At 47.2% G+C, this 24,426-nt stretch overlaps 1 protein-coding gene across 3 annotated transcripts in view; it reads right to left on the reverse strand.

The window, feature by feature from the left end:
• Positions 1-1,956: 1,956 nt before the first annotated feature.
• rad17 (RAD17 checkpoint clamp loader component) overlaps positions 1,957-24,426 on the reverse strand; it is a 33,935-nt gene continuing 11,465 nt past the window's right edge. For all 3 annotated transcript variants that reach the window (XM_085293233.1, XM_085293231.1, XM_085293230.1), the window contains exons 3-17: positions 24,149-24,358; positions 20,004-20,075; positions 19,616-19,751; positions 18,593-18,729; positions 17,297-17,349; positions 15,893-16,018; positions 14,739-14,808; positions 14,542-14,662; positions 14,282-14,458; positions 11,354-11,457; positions 11,128-11,274; positions 7,281-7,409; positions 4,236-4,356; positions 3,108-3,165; positions 1,957-2,566 (exon numbers count right to left, since the gene is read on the reverse strand). In XM_085293233.1, the coding sequence (XP_085149359.1) occupies positions 2,374-2,566; positions 3,108-3,165; positions 4,236-4,356; positions 7,281-7,409; positions 11,128-11,274; positions 11,354-11,457; positions 14,282-14,458; positions 14,542-14,662; positions 14,739-14,808; positions 15,893-16,018; positions 17,297-17,349; positions 18,593-18,729; positions 19,616-19,751; positions 20,004-20,075; positions 24,149-24,358 (1,854 nt within the window). In that variant the 3' untranslated portion in view covers positions 1,957-2,373. The remainder of the gene's footprint in view (positions 2,567-3,107; positions 3,166-4,235; positions 4,357-7,280; positions 7,410-11,127; positions 11,275-11,353; positions 11,458-14,281; positions 14,459-14,541; positions 14,663-14,738; positions 14,809-15,892; positions 16,019-17,296; positions 17,350-18,592; positions 18,730-19,615; positions 19,752-20,003; positions 20,076-24,148; positions 24,359-24,426) is intronic.

Genomic DNA, 24,426 nt, shown 5'->3' on the forward strand with positions numbered 1-24,426 from the left:
ACCTCCAGCACAGTGCACGCGCCAACACGAAACGACTTCCGGTGTGTCAGATTAACTGGTTTTTATATTAACTGGTTATGTTTGTTTACACAGGCTTCTTTCATCGTTTTTAAAGAGTAGTCGCATGAAGATTAAATACCTCAGCACAGAAATAAAAGTTGCACTCAACAGTTCATCGTTATGTGTCTAGTTGGGAAGTTTATTAACCAGCATTATTATCATGCATTGTTTATTATAAGTCTACACACTCATACCTTAAAAACACCTCGGAATATAATATGATGCGTTTACAGAAGTCAATCAATTAATTTCTCATCTTAATTTACATGATTTTCACTGTTGAGGCAACACACAGCTGTGCTCAGGAGAAGCAACGTGTGGCTGCAACGTGTGGCTGCAACGTGTTGCTGCAACGTGTTGCTGCAACGTGTTGCTGCAACGTGTTGCTGTTTCTCTACCCTAATGTAGAATCAGCATAAAGAAAGAAGTTGTTATTAAAAGACACATTTTTCTCTAACAGTTTTTACTGTTGCGTGTATCAGACGGCTGTGCGTCAGACTGTTGATTGTGCAGTAAAAACATGGTTACAGATTGTTATAGACTTCTTTAACGTGGAAGAGAAGCTTACCTGAAAAGGGGGGGATGTCTCTGTAGACTATCTACCCAAGAATATTTCTTCATATATATTTTTCTTTCTTTGCTTCCTCCACAATGACGGGCATAACAACATGAGTTAAGAGTAAACTGTACTCGGAGACGTGAGGACCAAACTAACATTAGTTAGTCGTTTCCCTGTAAAGTGTTTTTCTACTAGAACATCTCACTCACCAATTCAAATATAAGCACCTTTTCTAACATTGTCACAAATTCAGTCCCATTAATGCACCAGAGAGCAATTTGAGGTTAGTATCTTGGAGACTGGAGTAGCCGCGGATCAAACCACCGGCCTCGCACTGGTAGGTGACCTGACCCAGCTCCTTGTGCTGAACTTACCAACAATCATTAGTTCTGAACAGGTCACATTTGCAAACGAAGTTTAATGAACAACCACCAGCATTTATAAAAAATAAAAAATAAAACTTCTTTTTTTAATTTTATTTAAAACAAAACACTTCTTCAATATATTAAAGTCTGTGGTTGCAACTGACGTTTCTTGTGATGAATCAGCCAGTAAACTCCAATGACGACCTAACAAAGCCTAAGTTTCCCGTGTGTGGCGCTGTTAGGTCATCCATGTTTTCATAAACCTTTTTCCAAGACTTTCCATGGCCCAATCCATTGGGCCCTCAGCGTGGGGAAGCATCCCTGTATGGAACTGACCTCCCCAGCCCAGTGTTCAATCAGTGCTGCTAGTTTCAGTCACTGTGCACATGTCCTGTTTCTAAGGTTGGAAACCTGCAGTCAGTCACCTGATGATGATGAAACGTTTCTCCCACTGAAACGTCCACATGAACAGAATCAACCTTTGGATTTTCTTACCTGGATGATCGAGCATCAAGACGTCTCCTAGTTCTGTCCAACACAACCTGAATAAATCAGAGTGCAGCACTTCGGTCATTTCTCTACAACAAATATACCAACAGGTAATCAGATGTAGCTCTCAGCACTGGATCCTTCAGGCTGCGATAAGCATGACATGAAACTACATCGATGTAAAGGCACATGCGTGATGCTAACAGCACCGTGTGACTGACAGTGGTGCTCAGGTGAAACAGGTTCTGTTGACAGGTGTGTTTGAGGATCACAGTTTGTGATGCTGTGTTTTTATACCTGTAGATGTTTCTGTAATAGTCCACCTTTGCTTTCAACGCTATCACACTCTGGTTGTTTCATTCACGCAGTCAACTTTATGATGGAGGAGTTTAGCGAGTCACCATCAGCAGATGGAGCATGTTGCAGAGCGTCACTAGAAACTGTTGAGTAAATATTGGAAGAAGGTGTGTCCAACAATAAGACTGCATTCATTTCTTACATTTATTCATACACTTGATCCTTTACTAAACAGACTGTAACGGGGAACAGTCATCGATCCTGAACAGTCACTCAGCAAAACCAATAAATAATAAGTTTAACTGACAGAACCAAATAATTTAGCTTCACTTTGAGAGATTTCGAGATTATTGTAACGATGAACGATCCTCAGGATTATCAGCCTGTGTAAAACTACAGGATGACATGCAGGCTCTGTGGGACAGGTGATGATACCTCAGAGGCAGAAACACTCATCTGTGGAAGGAGCTGGGTCTGCTGGGAGTCACGCTGGGGGCCACCGTGGGTTTGGGACTTAGAAAAGTACCAACTTCAACAACTTATTCACAAAGCAGAGAACTTCCTCTAGAACACAAACGTATCAGTGGATACAGCACAGAGGGCTCAGTCACTGATGTATTCCTCTATGGTCAGGTCTTCGTCCTCTAGGAGGACTTGATTTAAGGTGGGCTGGGGTTGGCTGGCTGGCAGACCCTCCTCAGCACCACCTGCCTCTTTCACCTCCTCCTTCTCCTCCACCTCACTGTCCATTTCCAGCTCGCCTGATTCTTTGTCTGTCAGAGCCTCTGGTTTTAATCTGGACACACAAGAGAAAACCAAAGATCAGAGGTCAAAGATCAGGTTAAAACGTGAGGTCACTGACACGGGACACCACTATGATGTGTTACAGTATCCACGGTAACAGGAGCTCAACTAGAACTTTAAAGAGACAAAAGAAGAAAACTCTTAAAACATGTACATTTGTAACAATAGCAAATATGAACACTGCAGCAGCTGTAGTAGAACACACAAAGTTCTGTTGGCATTATTACTGCTCTGTCAGAATACATCGTTACTTTGTTAAAACAACAGAAACATTTGTTCTTCGGTCTGATCACAGTTATGATGACCTCAGCCTGCTGGAGCCACACAAACAGAGCTGATAAAACAAGCGCACCACGTCCAACCTACTGACATGTTCCAGGAAACGAAAGAAAGAACAGCAACAAGGACCAAACAGCTGGTGAAAGAAAACAGCCATCCAACCCTCAGTCCAATCACTCCTGTTCTACCTGCAACTGTGTAGTGACAATAAAGACATCCTGTGCTGTTTGACAGTAAATGACAGAGTGTGGTACCTGCTGGAGAATCTCCTCAGTGACATCTGCCCCACATCCTGGATAAATGTGATTTGGTCTGTAGGAACAGAGCAGCACAGACATGAGTCCACAGCTGTGCTCAGCACATTAACATCACTAACATTACATCAGGTATGTGAGTGATGCCTCAATTCACTGCAACAACTACCACTGACTCAACATGTGATTCTCACAGTAATGATGCTCGGCTCTGAGCTCTGTAAGGAGGCCACACAGCTGTGCTGTCTGTGTCACTTTGTGACAACATCAGGAATCATTTTCACACGAGTCACAAAAACAATTAAATAAATCATACTGAGTGATGGATACGGTGACGTGATGTATTAGCTAACAGTGACAGGTGGAAACAACAAACCTGCTTTGCTCTAAGGCAAAAACTACAACCAGCCCAGCTGAGCATCACTGCTGCACCTCTCTGTGACTGGAACTGAGCAGTGACATGGATGCAATGGAGGGCTTTAAGCAGCTGGTTAAAAAGATCGAACAACATCCCAGGAAGGATGTTTGTTCACGGTCAGCGTGCTCAGGTAACAATACTGTGAAGTTCCTTCAGGTATTGTTAAACTGTTATACTGAAAGTTTCCAGTGAAAACAGGCTTGACTAACGCTGTGTCACTACTATTACACTACATGTGTCACTGCTACACTGCAGTGCATCTGGAAAATGCTGACAGCGCATGCATGCATAGGCTGATTACCCTCTCACTGCGGCTACAGAAGGAGAAAGGAGAGAGACTTTGGGAACGATGGGATCGTTATACGTCAAGAGACTAGAAACTGATACCTCTGTGATGCAGAGGGACAGCTGCGAATTTGTTTGAATGGAACATGCACCTGTGTAATATGTAGTATGTGTAAGTAAAACAAGGCGTTGTGTATTTTGGAATATGTGAATGTGTTGGTTTCCCTTGCGAGAAAGTATTTAAAAAAAAAAAAAAAGTGGAACAACTGGAGCGCTGTCAGTGCTGTTTGGATCCTCCGAGTGATGCTGCAGAGTCACACTTCTAATGAGGTGCTGTGGCACAAACGAACATCTGTCTGCAAACTCCACTCCTTAATAAAACAGGTTTTCCCTGAAAGTACCCCCCGTGTACCCGTGGGCCTTACCTTGGTTCCTCATAGGGTTGGTGAGTTTGGCCAAGTATGGAAGCAGCTCAGTCTGCAGGCTGAGCGGAGTCAGGCAAAAGCTCCGGAACAAGGACTGGGCAGCCACACAGTTCTCCCAGTGCTGCCAGGGACAACAGCAGAGTTAGCACACCATCACTGGTCACTATGTGCAGTTTGGAATGATTTGCATCAAACTGCATCCCCTGAAAAATACACTCTTATTGTACAGGAGCAATGATCCAAATAAGAAACATCACTATGACGCTCCAAACTTCACAGGGGACTGAAGCCGTGTGTGGCTGAGAGGCTGTTTCAGAGAGAGCCACTGCAGGGCTGTAAGGGAGCGAGTGTTTGGTGAAACTGTCCAACTGAAAAGTGTACATGGACTGACAGATCTGAGGGACCACAAACTCTGCTCAACTGATGGCAGTGAGCTTTGGGAGGAGCTGGGCTCCATCACGTCTCCACCTCACCGGAGCAGCCACAGAGGGCTTTCAGCACCATCGTCCAGACGCGAGGTAAGGTGGCGGAATTTGTCGGTGTTCTTGAAAAAGGAAACGTGACATCTCTGATGAGTGCATCCAGGCGCTGGCCCTTTTGGCACCACCGTTGCCACGGCAGCGTGAAGAGAAAAAGAAAGAGGGCGACGCCGTGCAGCTGTGCCTTCATAGACCCAGGCCGTGCCCACACCTCCACCCGCTCGCTGCATGTCTGTCCAGGTCACTGGGCACCAGCCAGCATGCTGACACTTAAAATCCCCTGCAGACAGCTCCACAGGATCCCAGTATCCAAACCCACTGGCCTAGAAAACACATCCCACCTACTGCCACTCAGGGTCCCCCAGTCACAGACAGTTGGTCCCCCAGAGGAAGAGGACGGCCTAGCATCTCCCACAAGAGAAGGTCCTCAGCGGTGTCCAGCCACATGACACCTGGCCAAACATGTGCCGCCCATGCATGCATAGGCTGCACATCCCCTGGACTGCAACACCCGGTTCTGCCACAAGAGGGAGCCAAACACCTTCTGTGGCATTGGGTCATCTCTCAACAAGAATACAGAGACAGTAGGATCATGTTGCACTACAGTGGGTTGGGAGGACCCCCCCATTTACAACAAATATCCTCGTTGTTATCACAGAGAGCGATCCAGGAAGCAACCCGAGAGCAGACCAACGCAGCTCGTATTCAGCATCTCAGGTCATGAAAAGAGCACACCAGGGTGTGGCTCACCTGATGGCTCTGCATCTGACAACGAACTACCAAAGAGTGTCCTGGAGCTACACACCATCTCCTTCATAGCAAGCGCTCTAAATGTCTCCCACTCAGAGGACACCTGCACATACTGGGCTTAACAGCATCTTCACTGGCAGTCGTCCCACTAGGCGACTGCAGCAATAGCTGCCATCAAGCCTTTATGATTAGTCACAGCGAGTCTTTCACACCGATGTGGAGACGTTTAGGCCAACTGTTCCTTACCGTTTGAATTCAGCCACATTGGAGGGTTGTTAAGCATGAACAGCCTGTTTATGGTAACTGGTCTGTATTTATATAGCGCTTTACTAGTCCCTAAGAACCCCAAAGCGCTTTACATATCCAGTCATCCACCCATTCACGAACACATGCACACACTGGTGATGGCAGCTACATTGTAGCCACAGCCACCCTGGGGCGCACTGACAGAGGCGAGGCTGCCGGACACTGGCGCCACCGGGCCCTCTGACCACCACCAGTAGGCAACGGGTGAAGTGTCTCGCCCAAGGACACAACGACCGAGGCTGTCCGAGCCGGGGCTCGAACCGGCAACCTTCCGATTACAAGGCGAACTGCCAACTCTTGAGCCACAATCGCCCTTGTTTAGCTTCATGCCGATGGGGTTTGGGCCTTTTTAAAAACTGAAGGTGCTGGAGTGTCTTCATCAGTCATTCAGAGGTGAACCTGGTTTGTTTCTGACATTCTCGTTCAGTTTCCTGGTAGAGAGCAGATTTCACGTGTAAGCCATGCAAAGCACACCACCACCACCACCACGTTTGACTGGTGTGATGATGTTTTATCAAATGCCATGTTAGTGCTGCACCAGCTGTGACTCAAACCTGTCAAAATAAACTGAACTCTTCAGTTCACAGAATATTTTTCCAGACGTTTCGTTGTCACTGTGGGCTTTGGGCAAATACTTTCCCACAGAGGGCCAGATATGGTTTGGGTGGTTTATTGTTCCCTTCCTACCAACAGCTGAGCTGCAGTGATGGCTCACATCATGTTACTCTGTGACCAATCCCTCTTACTGAGCCTGGTGCAGCCATCAATGGACTGCTTCTAAATCCAGGACACTAAGCAATGGTTTTTAAACTCAGTGCCAAGAAGTTCTACACAAACATATTTTGTTATGTTCCTGATGTCAAACATGTGATCATCAGAGGACAAAAACAGGGTCTGTCCTGCTGTTCAGACAGACTAAAATATCCCCCCATGCTTCAGTTAGAAGGTTCTCCTCCTGCTTGGATCCACTTTCATCAAAATGTTTGCATTTGTTAGTTTGGAGAGACGAGCTATTTGAAAGAAGAAGTGTGGCTCTATGAATTGTGGGTAAAATTATGGCTGCAAAATATGGGCTCAGCAGCAGATGAAGAGGAAGGATGAACTCTATCATCCCTCCTACACTCAGTGTGTCTCTGACTGAAGCTGACGATGAAGCATGAAACTGGAACAATGTCCTGGTATCAACTTTGAATGGTGCCTGTAGCTGAAAACACGTAGAAGCATTTAGAGTCGCGTCATGAACCTCCATGAAAATACTGTCAGATTTTACTGACACAAGCTGAATAGTTTAAATAGCACAAAAGAGAAAAGTCAGAGCACAAAAAGAAGCTGATGAGTGAAGTTTGGAAGCAGATGTTGAACCAGTTACTGATAACTACAGAATCCATTTCATGAAGACAGTCCAGTGTAAATTCATGCTGCTCATTTGAAATGTCACAGGTAATAAAGTAACACTAAATGTTTAACAGCTGAGCTCCAGATGCTGTGACATCTGATCTCAGTCACTCACCTTCCTGTTGACGAGCAGCCAGCTGGGTTTGTGCAGGGCTCTGAAGCCAACAGACGCCAGCTGAGAGTTGGAGTGAAGGAGGCCTCTCGTGGCCACTGAAGACCCATAATCCCCCAAAACGCTGCGATTCTGGAAACAGTACAGACGGCCATTCATACAGGAGACACAGATACAGCACACGCAGCAGTACACTACAGGCCACTTACAGCTCTGCTGTAGCAGCAAAAACAGAAGTTTCCACTCTTGGACCTGCGAGCAGGTGTGATCCCGCCGCACTGAGGGTTAGGGCAGGGCATAGGATAGCTCAGTAGGTAAAGTGGTCGCCCCATGATCGGAAGGTCGGCGGTTCGAATCCACTTAACGGCTACCCTGAGGTACCCCTGAGCAAGGTACCGTCCCTACACACTGCTCCCCGGGCGCCTGCTTAGTGGGCTGCCCACTGCTTCACTGAGTGAATGGGTCAAATGCAGAGAAAAACAAGTAATTTCCCCATGGGGATCAATAAAGTATCCATTATTATTATTATTATTAGGGCATTGTGACCTCGCCTGTTGGTTGTGTGCTTTTCACCATCATCCTCTCGGTGTTTTAAAACAACATGTGAGAACAAAGGAGGGATCTGAGGACCAGCGTTTGCTCCTTGGCATGAAGTAACTTACTTCTAACTGTGTGTTGTATTTAACACAGTTTAACCAGCTGAGGCTTCTTTACAGCCTTTATCTTTCTGCAGTCAGAGTCGCACTCCGCCGACGTTCAGGTTGTCGTCATAGCAACGTGTCCAAGCATCCTACAGTGGAATTAATATGGAAGACGAGCGCTACCAAAAAGGTGGACGTTGAATCACGGATACACCTGCTGCTCAGTCTGTGGGTTTCGTCGCACTCGGGGGAAAATTCAAACTCGGGCAGTTCTCATGACTCGTCAACTGACGCTACTGACCAGCCAATCAGTGGCATACAGTCTGATGATGTCACATTTTAGTGCCTGCTCAGGTACTAAAAAAAGACCTGGGACCAGGTACTGTGGCCTAATGGAAAACCCTGAAGAATGTGGTGAACCGTGCCGAGTCGATCCGGCCTTTAGGTGAAGAGGCGATACGGGTTCTTCCCTTGGTTTTCTGTAATATGAACAGTCCAGATTATTGGACCCAAGATGTTCACAGTTAAACTCCAGCAGAGACGACAGACGGATCAAACCGCTGCCCGAGCCTGGTGGCTTGTGGGTAGAAACGGTCCCCGAATCTGCTGCTGTGGATTCTGCTGTAGCTCCTGCCTGACAGGAGCGTAGATGGTTTGGGTGGCTGGGATCAAACAGGATCCACTGGGCCTTCCTCCCACAGCGCTGCCTGCAGAGGTCCTGGATGCTGGTAGCTCAGACCTGGTGATATACAGCACTGATCTGACCACCCTCCATAGAGCTTGGTGGTCCAGAGCGTTTCAGGTGCCACAGCAGGTCAGCTACAGCCAGACAGAATACTTTGCTGGTGCATCGACAGAGTCCATGCTAAATCTCAGCCGATGCAGAAACAACAGCTGCTGTTTCACTGTTTTTGTGACTACATCCACGTGATGTGAGAAGGTCAGATCCTCACTGATGTTAATCCCCAGGAACCATCCGACTCTCTCCACCTCTGTCCCCTCAGTGTAAATGGGGGTGTCCCCTCCACCCTGCAGTTTTCTGTGGTCCACAATGAGCTCCTTGGTCTTGCTGACGTTGAGCAGCAGGTTGTTGTCCTGACACCACGATGCCAGGGCACTCACCTCTGCTCTGTAAGCACTCATCTCCACCTGGACCGGCTGATTGTCAGTTTAGCCATAAGTCAACAAGAAGCTTCTGGTAGGAGAAGATGTGACGCTGCTGATCCGTGATCTGTCTGTCAGGAAGTCCAGGATCCAGGTGGATAAGGAGTCACTGATGTGCAGATTCCAAAGTTTGATGCTGAGCCTGGATGAAATTATAGTACTGAAAGCAGAGCTGCAGCTAATAAACAGCATGTGTGCTCCTATGGTCCAGGTGGGAGAGGGCCGTGTGCGGAGCGACTGATCTGTTTGTCCTGTAGGCAAAGGACTGAGTGTAGCAGAGAGTGGAGATGTGAGCTTTCACTATACGCTCAAAGCACCTCAGGACTAGGGATGGGTGTCGAAACCCGGTTCTTGTTGAGAACCGGTTCCCACTGTTTCAGTTCCTTGGAATTGTTTGCCATTCGATTCTCTTATCGATTCCAGTCGCCCTGAATGACGTCACCGCGTTGCGGAGCGTCATTTACCTGGCAGGAAACACGGCGGCTCAAACGCTCAAAAGTTTGGTTACACTTTATGAGAACGGATGACAACAGGGCAACTTGCAATACTTGCAAAGTAGATACTTCATTTAAGGGAGGAAACACTACGAATATGCAAAAGCATTTGCTCACAAAACACACGATGACCTTAAATGAATGTCGTGTTTTTAATTCTGGACTCGTGAATCTCAGCCCGGCAGCAGCGGTAACGTTTGCACGTCCTCTCCCGTTAATGCGGCAGGTAAATAATCAACAACAGTGCATATTATGTTAGCGCGATCTGCCTTATTACAAACCTGCCATTACTGTGCAGCAGAAGAATATTTATTTTATTATTTTACATTTACAATGTTTTTCCTGGGGACCCTGTGACACCCATTGAAGAGCCGCAGGCTGGATCTCTTAAGATGTCACTGCTGGGTTTGTAAGGCCATGTTACTCCTACATTTCTATCTTGTTCAAAGAGAAGATATAAAACAAAGTTCTGAGCTAATCGACTTTAGTGTTCTCCTTTTTAAACTCACATTAGGTTTCTTGGGGATGATGGTGGTCCATCAAATGAGGGGACTAAAGACAAAAGCAGTGACATGTCTGAAGACAGCTGCCAGTTCATGAGTGCGTGCTTTGAAAGCACCATGTTATCTGGCCCGGAGCTTCCTGATTCGCCGAAGGCTGGTCAGGATGTTGTGGCTGAGCGACGGAGCGTCTACATGCTGGGAGAACATTGGCAGAGCTTTCTTTAGTTTGGCTTTGTTGGAGTCGCCCGTCACAGTGGAAGCCCCTTTAGGGTGTAGTGCTTCCTGCTGGTCGATGACATCATACAGCTCGTCGCGTGGCAGCGTTGCGTCGGCGTGGGAGGGGATATAAACAGCAGTACAGAACACAGCTGTAAACTCTCCGATCAAGTGTCCAAGATCAAACTGTACACCCAAACACCATCGCTCAGTGAGTGTGCACACGCCACCTCCTCCCAGCGTCCCGACACCTTCCTCTCCTCGCAGTGAGCGGAGATGCCCGCAGCAACAACAGCCAAGGCCAGTGAAGTAAGCCATGTCTCCGTGCAAATAAAGACAGCTTGTTTTCCAAAGTTTGGACTTTAGCTAGAAGAATGCCGTCTGTTCATCAGCTATCAGGCTCTTTTCCAATCACGTAGCCGAGACAAGCCTCCATTCCAGTCTGCTGGTGTGGTCCCAGATAGTGAATGCTGTGGGCTGTGTAAGAGTCTCTCTGTCGTAGGTGATCAGTGCATCACGTTTCCAAAACATTAAAAAAAAAAAATGTTAAAAACATACGAAAAATGCAGAAATGAGGAGGACGCCAAGTAACAGCCAGCATCCTCACCGGCACCATGTTGTTCATTCATTTAGTTCCCTTTTGAAGTGTTAGAGTCTAAACACTCAGCACAGAGATGAGCACATCTCCGGGTTCTGATCTCTGTACTGCCCACTGCTGGGACTCCAAGGATCAGGGACTGAGCTCCTGCATCGGGCTGCTGGTTCCTCACATTGACATGTTACAATGATATGAAATAACAACCACAGAAATGAGAATGATGTTAGGACTGACCGTCCAATCAGCAGTGAGAAGGTCGGCATCAGACAGATACTCGCTGGCTCTTTCCACATCCTCCACCTCGCAGAAGAAGTCCAAGTAGTTCTGGTGAAGGTACAGGCTGAAGAACTCTCCGGACATGTGAGAACGCTCAACAACCAGCTGACAGGAGAAAGAGAAGACCAAAGACCGTTTATGCTCCTGTAAGTAAAGATAAATCAATACAACAGCTGATCAGCACCTCAGGGTCCACTAGTAAGGCTGCTCTGTGATGATGCAGCAGGTGGGACGGTAGACCACGCCCACAACCACCCTCCGCTCCGTCAGCACCTTCATGTTTCTCTCCTGTCAATGACAATCACAGGCACAGTGCAGCAGCTTTAGTATCCACATGCTCATTCCTGCAGAAGATAAAGAGGTGAAACAGCAGCTGGACTGACAGCAAGCACGCTCCCCTAACTACACAGAACACCAGAGAAAAACACGGTTCTTCTTCTTCATTATTAAAAGGTTTCAAACTGACCGAGCAGATTTAGATTCATGTGATTTATTAAGCAAAGTCAGCGCAGAGTGACTGACGTCACAAGCAGCCAGTGAGACGATGCTGTGTTACATCCTCCTGTGTTTCACAGCTAGAATCAGGTCCTGGTTTCACTGTGTCGAGTCTCTTCTCCTCTAAACATAATGTTCTGCATTTTTCTTACATTTAACATTAATGTGTGCCTCCCTCTCGATTGTACAGTTTCTCCTGTTTGCTATTTATTCCTGCTGTCTGTCATTTAGATTTTATTCCAGAACAGTCGGTGGAGCACCTACAATCTCACTGTAAATGAACAATGACAATAAAGAGGTGGCAGGACCTGGTACTACTCATCACTGATGCGAGGACAACCTCAGGTTTGTCTTCAGCACTGATGAGCCAAGCTCTCCTTTAAACTCAATGACTTCATCAACTTCTTCAAATAAAATGTTAAAAAGATTCAAAGCCATCCCACAGGTGTGTGTGAGCACTGTGATACCTCCTGATGTTAGACCGCTTCTAATACAAAATATATTTTTAGAGTCAAATTCAATCACGTCTCCCTGTAAATCATCAGTGTGCATATTAAACTCTACTCCTGCCAGACTGCTCAAAGTCTGATCATTGCTTTCATTTATCTTTACCTATTCAAGTTGGTACGGCTGTACGAGCGTCACAGCGCTCCTTACTGCTGCGCAGCTTCTGTTTCTATGGTTTCATGGCGTGTTGTGTCTTTGTGTGACGCACGGATCACTTTCAGTCATCGGGGAACAGCGAGTGACGCTGAGGAAACAACGGATGAGCTACAATCCAAGATTTACTCCAACTGTTCTGTCCGACAGTGTCCTGGCTCCACCTGCTAAGCCTCAATGCCTCAGTGGAGCTACGGTCCGGACCGTACACCACCAGCACCGAAACAAAGGGAAGGGGTGGGGGCTTATGTACTCCAGGGCTGCAGACATAGAGGCCATGTCCATTCAGGCCTATTTATCTACCTTTGAGACAGTCGGGGACTAATGGTAGCCATAGTAACCATAGTTTACATCCCCTCCAATGCTAACGTTAGCTCATCACTCAGCCACCTCCAACTTCTCATCAGCAGACAGCTGAGAGAGCACCCAGCAGGCGTCCAGATTGCTGCTGGGGTCTTTAATAATGTTCGGCCCTAAACTCCACCAACATGTTAACTGTCCTACCAAGAGGGGCCAGGACACTGGACCATGTGTACAGTAACCTCAGGCCTCTCGCTGCTCCTCATCCCTGCCTACACCACCCTCAGGGGCCCCTCCACCCTCCGGTTCATTAAAACATGTCCAGATGATGCTCTCCTCAGGACTGCTTCATCTTTGGACAGCTGGACCTGGAGACAATGTGACAGTGACCAACACTATCCAGGTTTTCCCAAACCAAAAACCTGGATGATGAGAAAAGTCCAGGCTCTGCTCAGAGGGACGGCTCTCTGCACAGCCAGAGCCAACCTGAGGAGGGGGCATCAAACGGGCCGAGGAGGCCTGCAGGGGGAGGACAGAGGGCTCCTTCACAGACAACCCCCACCAGGTCTCACAGGCATCCAGGCCCTCTCCACCTTCCAAGCCCAGTGCCCCCCAACCCCCGACAGCAGCAGAGGAGCTCACCTGCTTCTTTCCCTGGTTTGAGACCACCCCTCCCACACAACCCCAGCCCCCCCCCCAAAGTTGGTCCAGTCAAGTCACTCAGCACTGGATCCCTGCAGGGCTGCGTTCTCAACCCCTACTGTTCACTATAGTTAGTCACAGACCAATTATATTAAAAACAGAACAGAAACTATGGCAGAACATAAGCAGGTCATTCAGCATGTGTTTTATTGTAGTGCACAGCTGACAGCGTGAGCACAGAGCCAGGAGGTCGAATGTGTTCAACAGATTCAACACTGAGTTACTGTAGTCAGCCTGCAGTCCACAGCCAAAGCCCTGACACCCCTTCCACACCTGTCACTTTCACTCACGGCCATGTTTAGAGACAAATAAGAAGACTCAGGCAAGTCCACAGGTCGAGGGTCGTGACTCCCAACACACTCAAACTGATCCACAAGGCCAGTAACACTGTGGGCATGGAGCTGGAGCTTTTTAAGGTGGTGTCAGATAAGGAAGAGCTGGACAGTACCTCCCACCCTTTACTATCTCTGCATGTGCTACAGAGGAAATATGGTGCAGTCTGACGTATACATTTAATCTGTAACATACTGGGATATTTATAATTACTACTCTTTGTATCTATTGTTTTGTTACAACTCTGTAATAAATCACATTATGTAATAGTTTGTTTAGTGATAGCTGTGACCTCATCATCTCCTCAGGGTTTGATTCAATGATTTTAATGTTCCTGTAAATGTTGTTGTGACTGAGGATTGGCTCACACCCACTCACCTACTATCTACCTAAAATTATACAGCAGGGCCTCTTAATGACCCTTAACTGAAAATGTGACTCCCAGCAGCTGCTCCACCCTGCTCCACCCTGCTCAGTGGGAGAGTCAGTGGGTTAAAGACATAAAGAAAACAGTGGGTGTTTATTAGCTGAGTTTGTTTTGACAAAGATCAGACATTTTACTGTTGCCACTGCAGAGATGACAAAAGCAGCTGAGAGGAAGCTGAAAGTGGGAGTGACTAACGTTTGCAGTGCAGGATCTTTCCCAGTGCTCTGAACAAGAAGAGAGAGGCATCCTTCCCTCCAATGGCGAGCGCCTCTTCCTGTTTGGACTTCTTCTTCCTTTGACTTGTTGTGGAACCAGCTCTGCACAGTGACCTGTCCTTCTTTGTCCTCCATAAACCTGTTTCCAGTGACGTGCCTGAAAAGTTTTAGTGAGAATAAACTGAATCATTAGGATCAAAAGTCATTTATAGATAATTTAACATGTATTTGTACACTTACAGCTATCAGTGGGCAAACAGGAGAACTGCAGGCTGTTGACGGCACTGCGAATATCTCCCGAGCTTCCTGAACACAGTGTTTCCAACAGCGTCTGGTCTGGGACGCACATGCTTCTACAGCTCTGCTTAGAACAGCACACAAATACAATGCAGACAACAAACACAGACGCACACAAATGAATGTGAACAGAGTCTCACCTTTGCTGCCTCCTGGGTTGCAATGCAAGTGAGAACCTTCATCATTGCAGTTGGAGCCACTGGATTAAAGCTGGAACACACACACACACACACACACACACACACACACACACACACACACACACACACACACACACACACACACACACACACACACACACACACACACACACACACACACACACACACACACACACACACACACACACACACACACACACACGTTCATTTCACTGCAGTTTACTGCATGTGGCGAATAAAAGTTGATGATGATGATGAAGTCAGTGTGAAATGGAATCATAACAAACATGTAAACGCTGTTATACAGCGAGAGGAACACAAACAGCTCTCTGGCCTTTGAGATGCACAAAATCAAAACTCGTGTGTAATTTTATGCATGCTGCATGATTATACATACATACAACTGTATGCATATTTAATGTTGCCACTAGGTGGCGCCTTAATGTGACCTCATATTGGTACGTAGATGCCTCCAGAGTCAGACTGCCAGTAAGCATGTAAAGGTCTGCGCCTTCCTGGCTGCTTCGCCCACACTGGGATGTCTGGTCTGCGCTTGGGGGGCTCGTGGGTGTCCACAGACCCACTGGGTGGGGCCTCCAGGTGAGCGAGCAGCTGCTGCTTGGTGCAGTTTGTCCCAGATCCAGACCAGTCTGTCTTGTCCCTTTACTGTGTGTCTGTTGTAACTGAGTGGACGACTGGTGTTGGGACACAGTGTGCAGATGGGCCAAAGACTTGGGTCATCAGTGGGTGGGGGGGGTTAAGTGTGAGTGACTGACTAACTGAGCAAATGGCCTTTGTGTGTGCAGCTGTAGCTGGGTCTGGGGCCCGGAAATAACCGCTGCCCCTCCCTGGGATGCCTATAGGTGCCTCCCGCCCCATCTTTTCCTGCTGCAATGGGCGCGCAGATGTCGCTGAGACGTGTGGTCTGATTTCTTTGCACTGTGCATCCACATGTTCATCCTCCCACGGTTCATTTCAGGGTCTGAATGCATAATTAGCTGCTTATTTAATAAATCGAGCTCTGACTACACAAGGTTTGCAACTACGGACTCAGTGAAACCAAGATCTGAAGATGCCTAGGATGAAGTGTGTGTAACAGCTGGTTATCAAATCACATTCACAGTTTCCAGAACCTGATGCTGCTAATGCCCAGCTCCTCCTGGATGTCTTTGGGAAAAAGAAAGCGTGAACTGCCGTCTCCACTCAGGCTGTCTGACACTATGAACACCAGGGGGCACTGACTGGTCCTCACGAAACGCCTGAAAGACACAAGGACAGAATCTGAGAGCAGGAACCACACAGCACTGCTTTGGTGACACAAACATTATAAACCTTACAGTGCAGTCAGTGTACAGACCACTGCATGCAGCAAGGCTTCAATCAGGCCAACCTGGTCCTAAATGTAAACTAGGAATGCTGGTACTGGTGTAACTAAGTATTTACCCTGTAATCCTACCTTCAACACTTCAAAGAAATCATTAAAAGGACAGAAACAGGTTCTTGTTTGCTGTGTGAAAACAAATGAACTGTGAAAAACTGCAGGTATGATAAAAAGACGCTTTCTGTCAGCTTGGCACGACGAGGACGTGATTTTGGACTTTTCCAGAGTATTTAATACCATCAGGCCAGCCCTCATGGGTGAAAAGCTGACAGCGATGCAGGTGGATGCCTCGCTCGTGTCCTGGGTTGTTGATCACCTGACAGACAGACCACAATATGTGCGTCTGACAGCGTGGTCAGTAGCACAGAGGAACCACCAGGGGCTGTCCTCTCTGTACAAGCCCTCCATCTAAAGCACAAGTACACACTGCAAGACACTAGTGTCACATCCTCTCCTGAGAAAATAAGTCAATGATATGAGGGGCACCTCGATGTTGTCTATACTCAAAGGAAGAGATTTTAGGCAGCAGAGGAAATACCAAAGGTGACGTGCAGAGCTGCAGTGACTACAGGGAGATAAAGACTGGACCCTGAACACGCTGCTCTACAGATGTGATCTTTGATGTGAGAGTGCTGATGCAGAAGTACAGAGAAGGTCACTGTGCCGTTTACACGATGCTCTGGATTCATGTTGGCAGCACAGATGGCCCCTGGTAGGTTCAGCACTGGCTCCCATCCTGGTTCACCTGAGTTCAAAAAGCCTCAGCAGTGGCTTTGTAACCTTTTCTAGAGTGATGAACATCGACGGCTTTGTTTTCCAGCAGGTTCTTCTCACTGTGGCACCACCACGACCTACTTCAGTGCACTTATGATTCATCGGGTCTGTCAGTAATCACAGTAATCCATGTTGAAGCTGAACTTTCATCTTAATGTTGTTAATCACAGTTGATCCATGATTTAACCAGTGGGGCGATTACTTCCTCTACAGCGTGTGTGTAATGTGTGTGGATAGTTTTTACCCCTAATAAATAAAATCATTTACAAACTGCAGGTTGTATTTATTTGTTGATGCCTCCGTCTAACATGAAAATGTGTTTGATGATGTAAAACATGTGAAGCTGTTTGTCACGGCACAGAGTCCTGGGATCAGGTCTTACCTCAGGACCTCGTGCAGGGCTCCGGGCTGCCTGTAGAACTGGTTTGGCAGATCCTGAAGAGGCACACGAGAGTATAAATGTACGCATGTTAAACAAAACTGCGTTACACCACTATATAGTTTATATGCCACAGTTAATAATAATAATAATAATAATAATGGATTGCATTTATATAGCGCCGTTCGAGACCCTCAGAGCGCTTTACAACACCACTGTTCATTCACTCTCACATTCACACACTGGTGGAGGCAGCTGCAGGTGTAGCCACAGCTGCCCTGGGGCAGACTGACAGAAGCGAGGCTGCCATATCGCGCCATCGGCCCCTCTGGCCAACACCAGTAGGTGAAGTGTCTTGCCCAAGGACACAACGACCGAGACAGACAGAGCAGTTGTGATCGAACCGGCAACCTTCCGATCACAAGATGAGCTTCCCAACCCCCTGAACCCACCAAAGCCACAACATTAAAAATGAAAACAACACGGCACAGATCACCAGCACTGTGGTGTCTATGGGACCTTTCATTCAGTGGCTGAGCCCATGTGGGCTCCACGAGTCTGCAGACATCCACTGTGGCGTCTCCGTCTCTGCTGAAGTGCAGCACTGAGCTCACACAGGGCTCTGCTGTTTGACTCGTCCACGTGTCAGACGTGTCTTGCACTGCACACGTCCTCAAACACTAAATAAACGATGCAACTCGAGTGTTTGTGTTGCTGCTCGTGTCTCTGAGTCTTTGTGGTGCACTGCGGGGAGTCTGGTGTTGACGGTGAGCGTCCGACGGCTCTTTCTCATTAGTAACTTCTGTCCTTACTCTTTCACACGCCTCGTGGTTAGGTGGTAGAAGAGCTTTGTGGTGTCGGTGTCTGTACTGGGACCAGTTAGCTGCACTGTACAGTTTTCTGTTTTCATGGCTGAGCCGTGTTATAGACGCAGACCCACATTTAGGAACGAGCTCCTCGATGTGTTAGTGACCACTGCAAACTGCCAGTGAAAAACGACAGCAGTGAACTGTGTGACAGCACAAAACAAATCCCAGAGCATAACACGAGACGATGAATCGCAGCGCTGTTTTCACACCAGAGGAGTTTTGTTAAATGAGTTACACGCACTGAAAGAACAGATGCTTTCGACATCACCATGAATAACGAGGGATTTCTAACACTGCCTTCCAGCCCTGAGCTATGAGGAAATGAAGCAACAGTCAAACTGAAATACAGACCATAATATCTTCCCACAGCTGTACAGTCGTATTGAAATGAACAGCAGTGAAACACTGGAGTAGTCTCTGTGTGTCATACCTCCACCAGGATGAGCTTGTTGTGCGCGACTCCTCCATCACCTGCCATCTTCAGGCAGTTGTATTTGTTGGCTCTGAGGAGGAAATCCTGGAACTGTGACGACTGAGAGCTGGAGGAGAAGCCGTTCGTTCGCCACTCTAGTAAAAGTTTAGAGCATCAGAGACGAGAAGCAGAAGTCTGTATGCTACAGTGTAGGCACGTGGTCTTCTGTTAGTACTGGGATGGCTACAAGAACACAACACTGTCACTGTACCCCCACACCCTCCAGCTCTATGCATTTGGTTACCTGAGGAGTAATCACCTGCACATATGAGAACAGACTCTGCATGCTAGACTTTTGGTATGATGTGCTATCTGGTTAACATGTATAGACTTCCTGATGAGCAGCGGTTTGCTCAGTGCAGATAAAACACACATGCAGAGCAAGATAAACTTCGCTCTCCATCTGGAACATCTCACATTTGCCAAAATGTCCTAATTTAGCACAAGTAAGGAAACAAGGAGCTTTGTCTCTGGTCAGTTACTTTGTTGTTGTGATGCTTCTTGTATAAATCTGACACAGCTGGAAAGCCTGTTTATGTCGCTTTAAACGGTGCCGGTGGTGCCATAAGCAACACGCGTTTGTGGGTTAAGCACAAACACACACATGGAGTTTCCAACCAGCTTATCCTGCTACTGACTTTTGTTTAGTGCAGTTTATTGGACTGGACGATGGAAGATTTGGCAAATACAACATTGGAAGCCACAGATGTATTTTCCTAACAAACGAGGCCCCATGTAAGGGCCAATAAACAGGCTTTCACAGCAATAACACACCAAACACACTTTCTTTGTTGTTCCAGTCCAGACAGAAACTGGTTATTATCCAGAGATGATCTGACTTAGTTTATACCTGTTAAATGAATTTGCATTATTAAGCACAGGTGAGGTTTAGTCATCACACTGAATTTCTACAGGTAACCTCTTCATGCTGATGACTGTCCCGCTGACACGTGTGAGGAGGACAGACAGATGTTTCCTCACCATGACTGCTGCTGTATGCTTCTAGGTTTGTGGGACTACTCCATTCCTGAACCCTGAGGCCCATCTCCAGGGACAGCACACGGACTGTGGCCGTCTTTCCACAGCCCGACGGCCCCGTCAGCAGCAAAATACCACTCTGTAGATGAAAGGCTCAAACTGAGTCTCCGACTTTACAGCCTCCTCAGACAACAGGGCCTAAAATGATCAGAACTCCGGCTGTGGCTGAGCCACGTGTCCACGCAGGGGAAGTTTTCCACCAGCAATCACTCATTTTCTTTTTGTCAGGGAGGATGAAGCATTATTATCTCTGTTACTCAAAGAAAAATCAGAGCATGAACTGCTTGAACGTGATTACTTCACTCAGTGTACGAATGCAAAGCGTAGTTACCTTTGTGTTGGTGTGAACTCTGATCCACTTCTCAACTTCCTCCATCTTCTTCTTGTGGACAGCTAGTTCAGCCTACACAGATGGACACACCGTAGCATAAACCGCTCAGTACACAGTCAGCGCTAATACCTCGTCACAAACACAGGACGGGATCATTCATCTTCCACACAAACACAATCAAACCTGCAACAACTGATAATAAACATTAAGACAGATTTAGTCTCAAGAGGCCTTTAAACTTCAAATGAACTTCTCCCAAGTGCTGATTGGCCAAACCTACAAACATACTGTTCAAAACATGAAAGGAACACATTGAAAGCATCAGATCTCAATGGAGAGAAATCGTCCTGTAGATCTACACTGACTGTGTAACGTGTCAGGAATTAAAGTCGAGATCAGTCTACAGACACCCCAAAGTCAAAGTGGAAAAATGATGTGACAGGCTAGTTTATAATGGCCCCTGCAGGCAAACCTGGCAATGTCACAGCATGCTCTGTGAGATGACAGAGTTGTGGGAGACCTCCTCAGACATCACTGAGCTCATGGACAGCTGCTCGCTGGCAGATGGAACAAGAACTGAGGCTACGTTCACTCTGCAGGTCTTAAAGCTCAATTCAGATTTTTGGATCAAATCTGATTTTTCTGTCTGCTTCTTCACACTACAAATAAAATGTGACAGCAAACGCGCTCTAGTGTGAACGCTCAAAGCAGCGCAAAAGAAGACGTCACACACAACGCGCTCTGTTTAGACCCAGACCAACAGTGTCATGTGACTGATGGCCTTAATATAAAGACTTCGGACCTTACGTTTCCCAATTTTTGCTTTAAGTTATTTTGTTATCTACATTTGGTCTAATAATGATCCTTACTGCTGTTTTAGAGGAGCTTCAAAGGATAGCTGCAGATTTCTGTCAGAATCTGCAGATTATACAGTACAAATAAAATGTTCACGTTTCTCCAACGTTGTTCCCAACAGTTTCACCGGATGGTCAGGAAGCGTTCGTGATGTCTTCTCCGGCGCTGATAGTTGGCGTCTGTCTTGTGTCAGTGACGTAAAAGACGGATTTAATGCGACGTGACCATCAAACAGCAGTCGCAGATTTGTATCGTATTCAGCAACACATACCAAAGTGACCCAGGTCTGATTTGAAAATATCGGATTTGTGCCGTTCACACTGTCACACCATGATCGGATAGATGGTCGCAGAGGGTCAGAAAAGTCTTTCGCCTGCAGTGTGAACGTAGCCATAATATCCCAGAGGTGTTCTTTTGGATTGGTGTCATTCAGCGTGGGGGCCAGTCAATACTATGAATCCCTTCATCCACACTTCAAATCCTGTCTCCCCCCCACCCTGGACCCCCACCAATTCGCATACCGCCAGAACAGGAGCACAGAGGATGCAGTCTCCATCGCACTGCACTCTGTCCTCTCACACCTGGACAACAACAACACCTACACCAGAATGCTGTTTATAGACTTCAGTTCAGCGTTCAATACAATCCACCCCTCACAACTCATCAGGAAACTGACAGACCTGGGCATCAGTTCCCTCATCTGCAAATGGTTACTGGACTTCCTGACCAACCGCCCCCAACATGTCCGGTTGGATAACCACTGCTCATCTACCATCACGATGAACACCGGTGTACCACAAGGCTGTGTGATGAGCCCTTTCCTCTACTCCCTCTTCACCCACGACTGCAGACCTGCTGATGGTTCCAACACCATCATTAAGTTTGCAGATGACACCACGGTGATTGGCCTCATCAGTGACAACGATGAGGCCGCCTACAGGGAGGAGGTGGATCGTCTGGCTGAGTGGTGCGACAGAAACAACCTGCTGCTTAACACCGAGAAGACCAAGGAGCTCATCGTGGACTACAGGAGGAATGCTGACCCACATCCACCCATCCACATTAAGGGGACGGCTGTGGAGCGTGTGAGCAGCTTCAAGTTCCTGGGAGTCCACATCTCCGAGGATCTCACCTGGACGACCAACTGCTCCAAGCTGGTCAAGAAGGCTCACCAGCGCCTCTTCTTCTTGAGGACTCTGAGGAAGAACCACCTGTCCTCAGACATCCTGGTGAACTTCTATCGCTGCACCATCGAGAGCATCCTGACCAACTGTATAACAGTCTGGTACGGGAACTGCTCTGCCTCGGACCGGAAGGCGTTGCAGAGGGTCGTGAAAACTGCCCAGCGCATCGCCGGAGCACCACTTCCTGCCATAAAGGACATCTACAGGAAGCGGTGTCTGAAAAGGGCTGGGAAAATCATCAAAGACCCCAGTCACCCATCACATGGACTCTTCACCCTCCTGCCCTCTGGGAGGCGCTACAGGAGCCTCCGGACTAAGACCACCAGGTACCAGAACAGCTTCTTCCCCACAGCTGTCAGACTCCTGAACTCTGCCTCCTGACATCTGACCCACGTTAACACATGGACTGGACATACACACACCCACAATGGACAACTGTACCCTCAAACACAATAATAACATGGACTGAACCACCACTCACAACCACTAGCACTTTATATAGCCTCTGTAGAAACTATCTACACCCTCACTTATCTTAACTGCACTACTGTATAGCTCTGTGTGAATAATCATTCTGTACATTCGATAATCTTTAATCCTACAACTGTTTACAACTTGCATAGTTCCCATTTCTGTATAGCTGTATATCCCAGATTCTGTAAAGTTATTTATTTCATATTCTGTATAGTTTTTCATATTTATATCCTGTTCATATCCTGTTCATAGCTTGTACTCACTACAGCCTGTACATACTTATAGTTATAGAATATTCATAACATACTTCATACCGTGTACATTATAACATACCATAATAGACCCATTTCTGTAATATACTCACATATCTATATTATTGCTAATATATATTGTAATATATCTATATCACTAAAGCACTTCTGGATGGATGCAAACTGCATTTCGTTGCCCTGTACCTGTGCATGTGCAATGACAATAAAGTTGAATTCTATTCTATTCTATCCTCCAGGAGCGACTGCATACTCTCACCACATGAGGCTGGGCATTGCTGTGCACCAAGAGCAGCCCACTGCACCAGCATACAGCCTGACCATAGGTCCAAGGGTTTCAGCCCAGCACCTAATGGCAGCCAGGGCGCTGTTGCTTACCCTGCAGAGGTCTGCGCGTCCCTCCATGGGTATACCTCCTCAGACACCGCTGAACCACCAGCAAACCAGTCATGCTGAATGACTTTACAGGGATGTTCTCCACAGGTTCTCGAGACCCATTATGTCTACCACATGTGCTTTCAGCTCTAAGCCTGCTCTCATCTTTGAAAATGACCTGGCGTCAGAGGTGCCAATTCTGGAACTCGATGGTAAATGCCAATCAGGCTTCATGGTGCCAGGCAGTGAGCACAGGGTCCACTAGAGGACACCGGGGCCTCGGCTGACCCTCGGAAGTCTAATTCTGATTGTTTGGTCAGAAACATTCACACCAGTGGTCTGCTGGAGGTCATTTTGTAGCTCTGACAATGCTCATCGATACTGGCCCTGCTGATAGGTTAAGGACCTTTACGGCCTTGTCCAGCTCTCCTAGAAGAACTGCCAGTCTCCTGGAATCTCCTCCAGCTGTGCTGGGAGATGCAGCAATGCTAATGTATTGATCCTGGAGCATGACTACCTGTACAGCCTCTGTAGGGTCCAGGTGTCACCTCATGTTACTGGTTGAGACAACGAGCCCAGACAAATGCAAAACTAGTGCAAAAACAAAAAAGATGAGGAGGTAACTATCAGGGACCTCCGCCTGTAAAACCACTCTCGTTTTGGGAGTTGTCTCGTTGTTGCCCCTCTGGCACACCTGTTACTAATTTCACTAACACCAAAGCAGTAGAAACTGACCAACAGATCAAAATTTACTGTCCTGATGCTTTATTCTGATTAAAAAGTGGGTCTTTCTGTGACTGGACTCTGTTCCAGTCTACAGTTACCTCTGGTGAGACCCTGAGTGGGTAGAAGGTTTCCCATCAGGGGACTCCATCGTGCTATGCAGGGCCTTGAAAGCTCACGACAGCATGCCGGACTTGAACCTGAGCTGACGTGGGTGGACTGTGTTGTGAAGGGCAGTTTGTACATGACAAGCAAAGGTGCTGACCTGTGAGCGGGGTGAGTATTTGTCCACCCAGGGCTCATTCTGGTCCAGTTGAGACGACTCCTTGAGCAGGTAGGAGACGCTAGCTTCTCTTTTCCTCTTCCTCTTTATCTCAGCCTTGGAGCATAAAACAGGGTTGCCATTTCTTCTTCCAGAAAGAGAAGAACATTCCTCTCTCAAATCAATAAAGGACGGATCCACCCAATGGTTTGCCTGTTATATATATAGGAAGTAGAGCAGGGCGATATGACCAAAAATATTTATCACGATATACATTTGAA

The sequence above is a fragment of the Mchenga conophoros genome, linkage group LG12 (genome assembly GCF_057382185.1).
Source record: "Mchenga conophoros isolate Kocher_MC1m ecotype Shallow Benthic linkage group LG12, M_conophoros_male_GT1.1, whole genome shotgun sequence".
In the NCBI taxonomy this organism is placed as follows: domain Eukaryota; kingdom Metazoa; phylum Chordata; class Actinopteri; order Cichliformes; family Cichlidae; genus Mchenga; species Mchenga conophoros.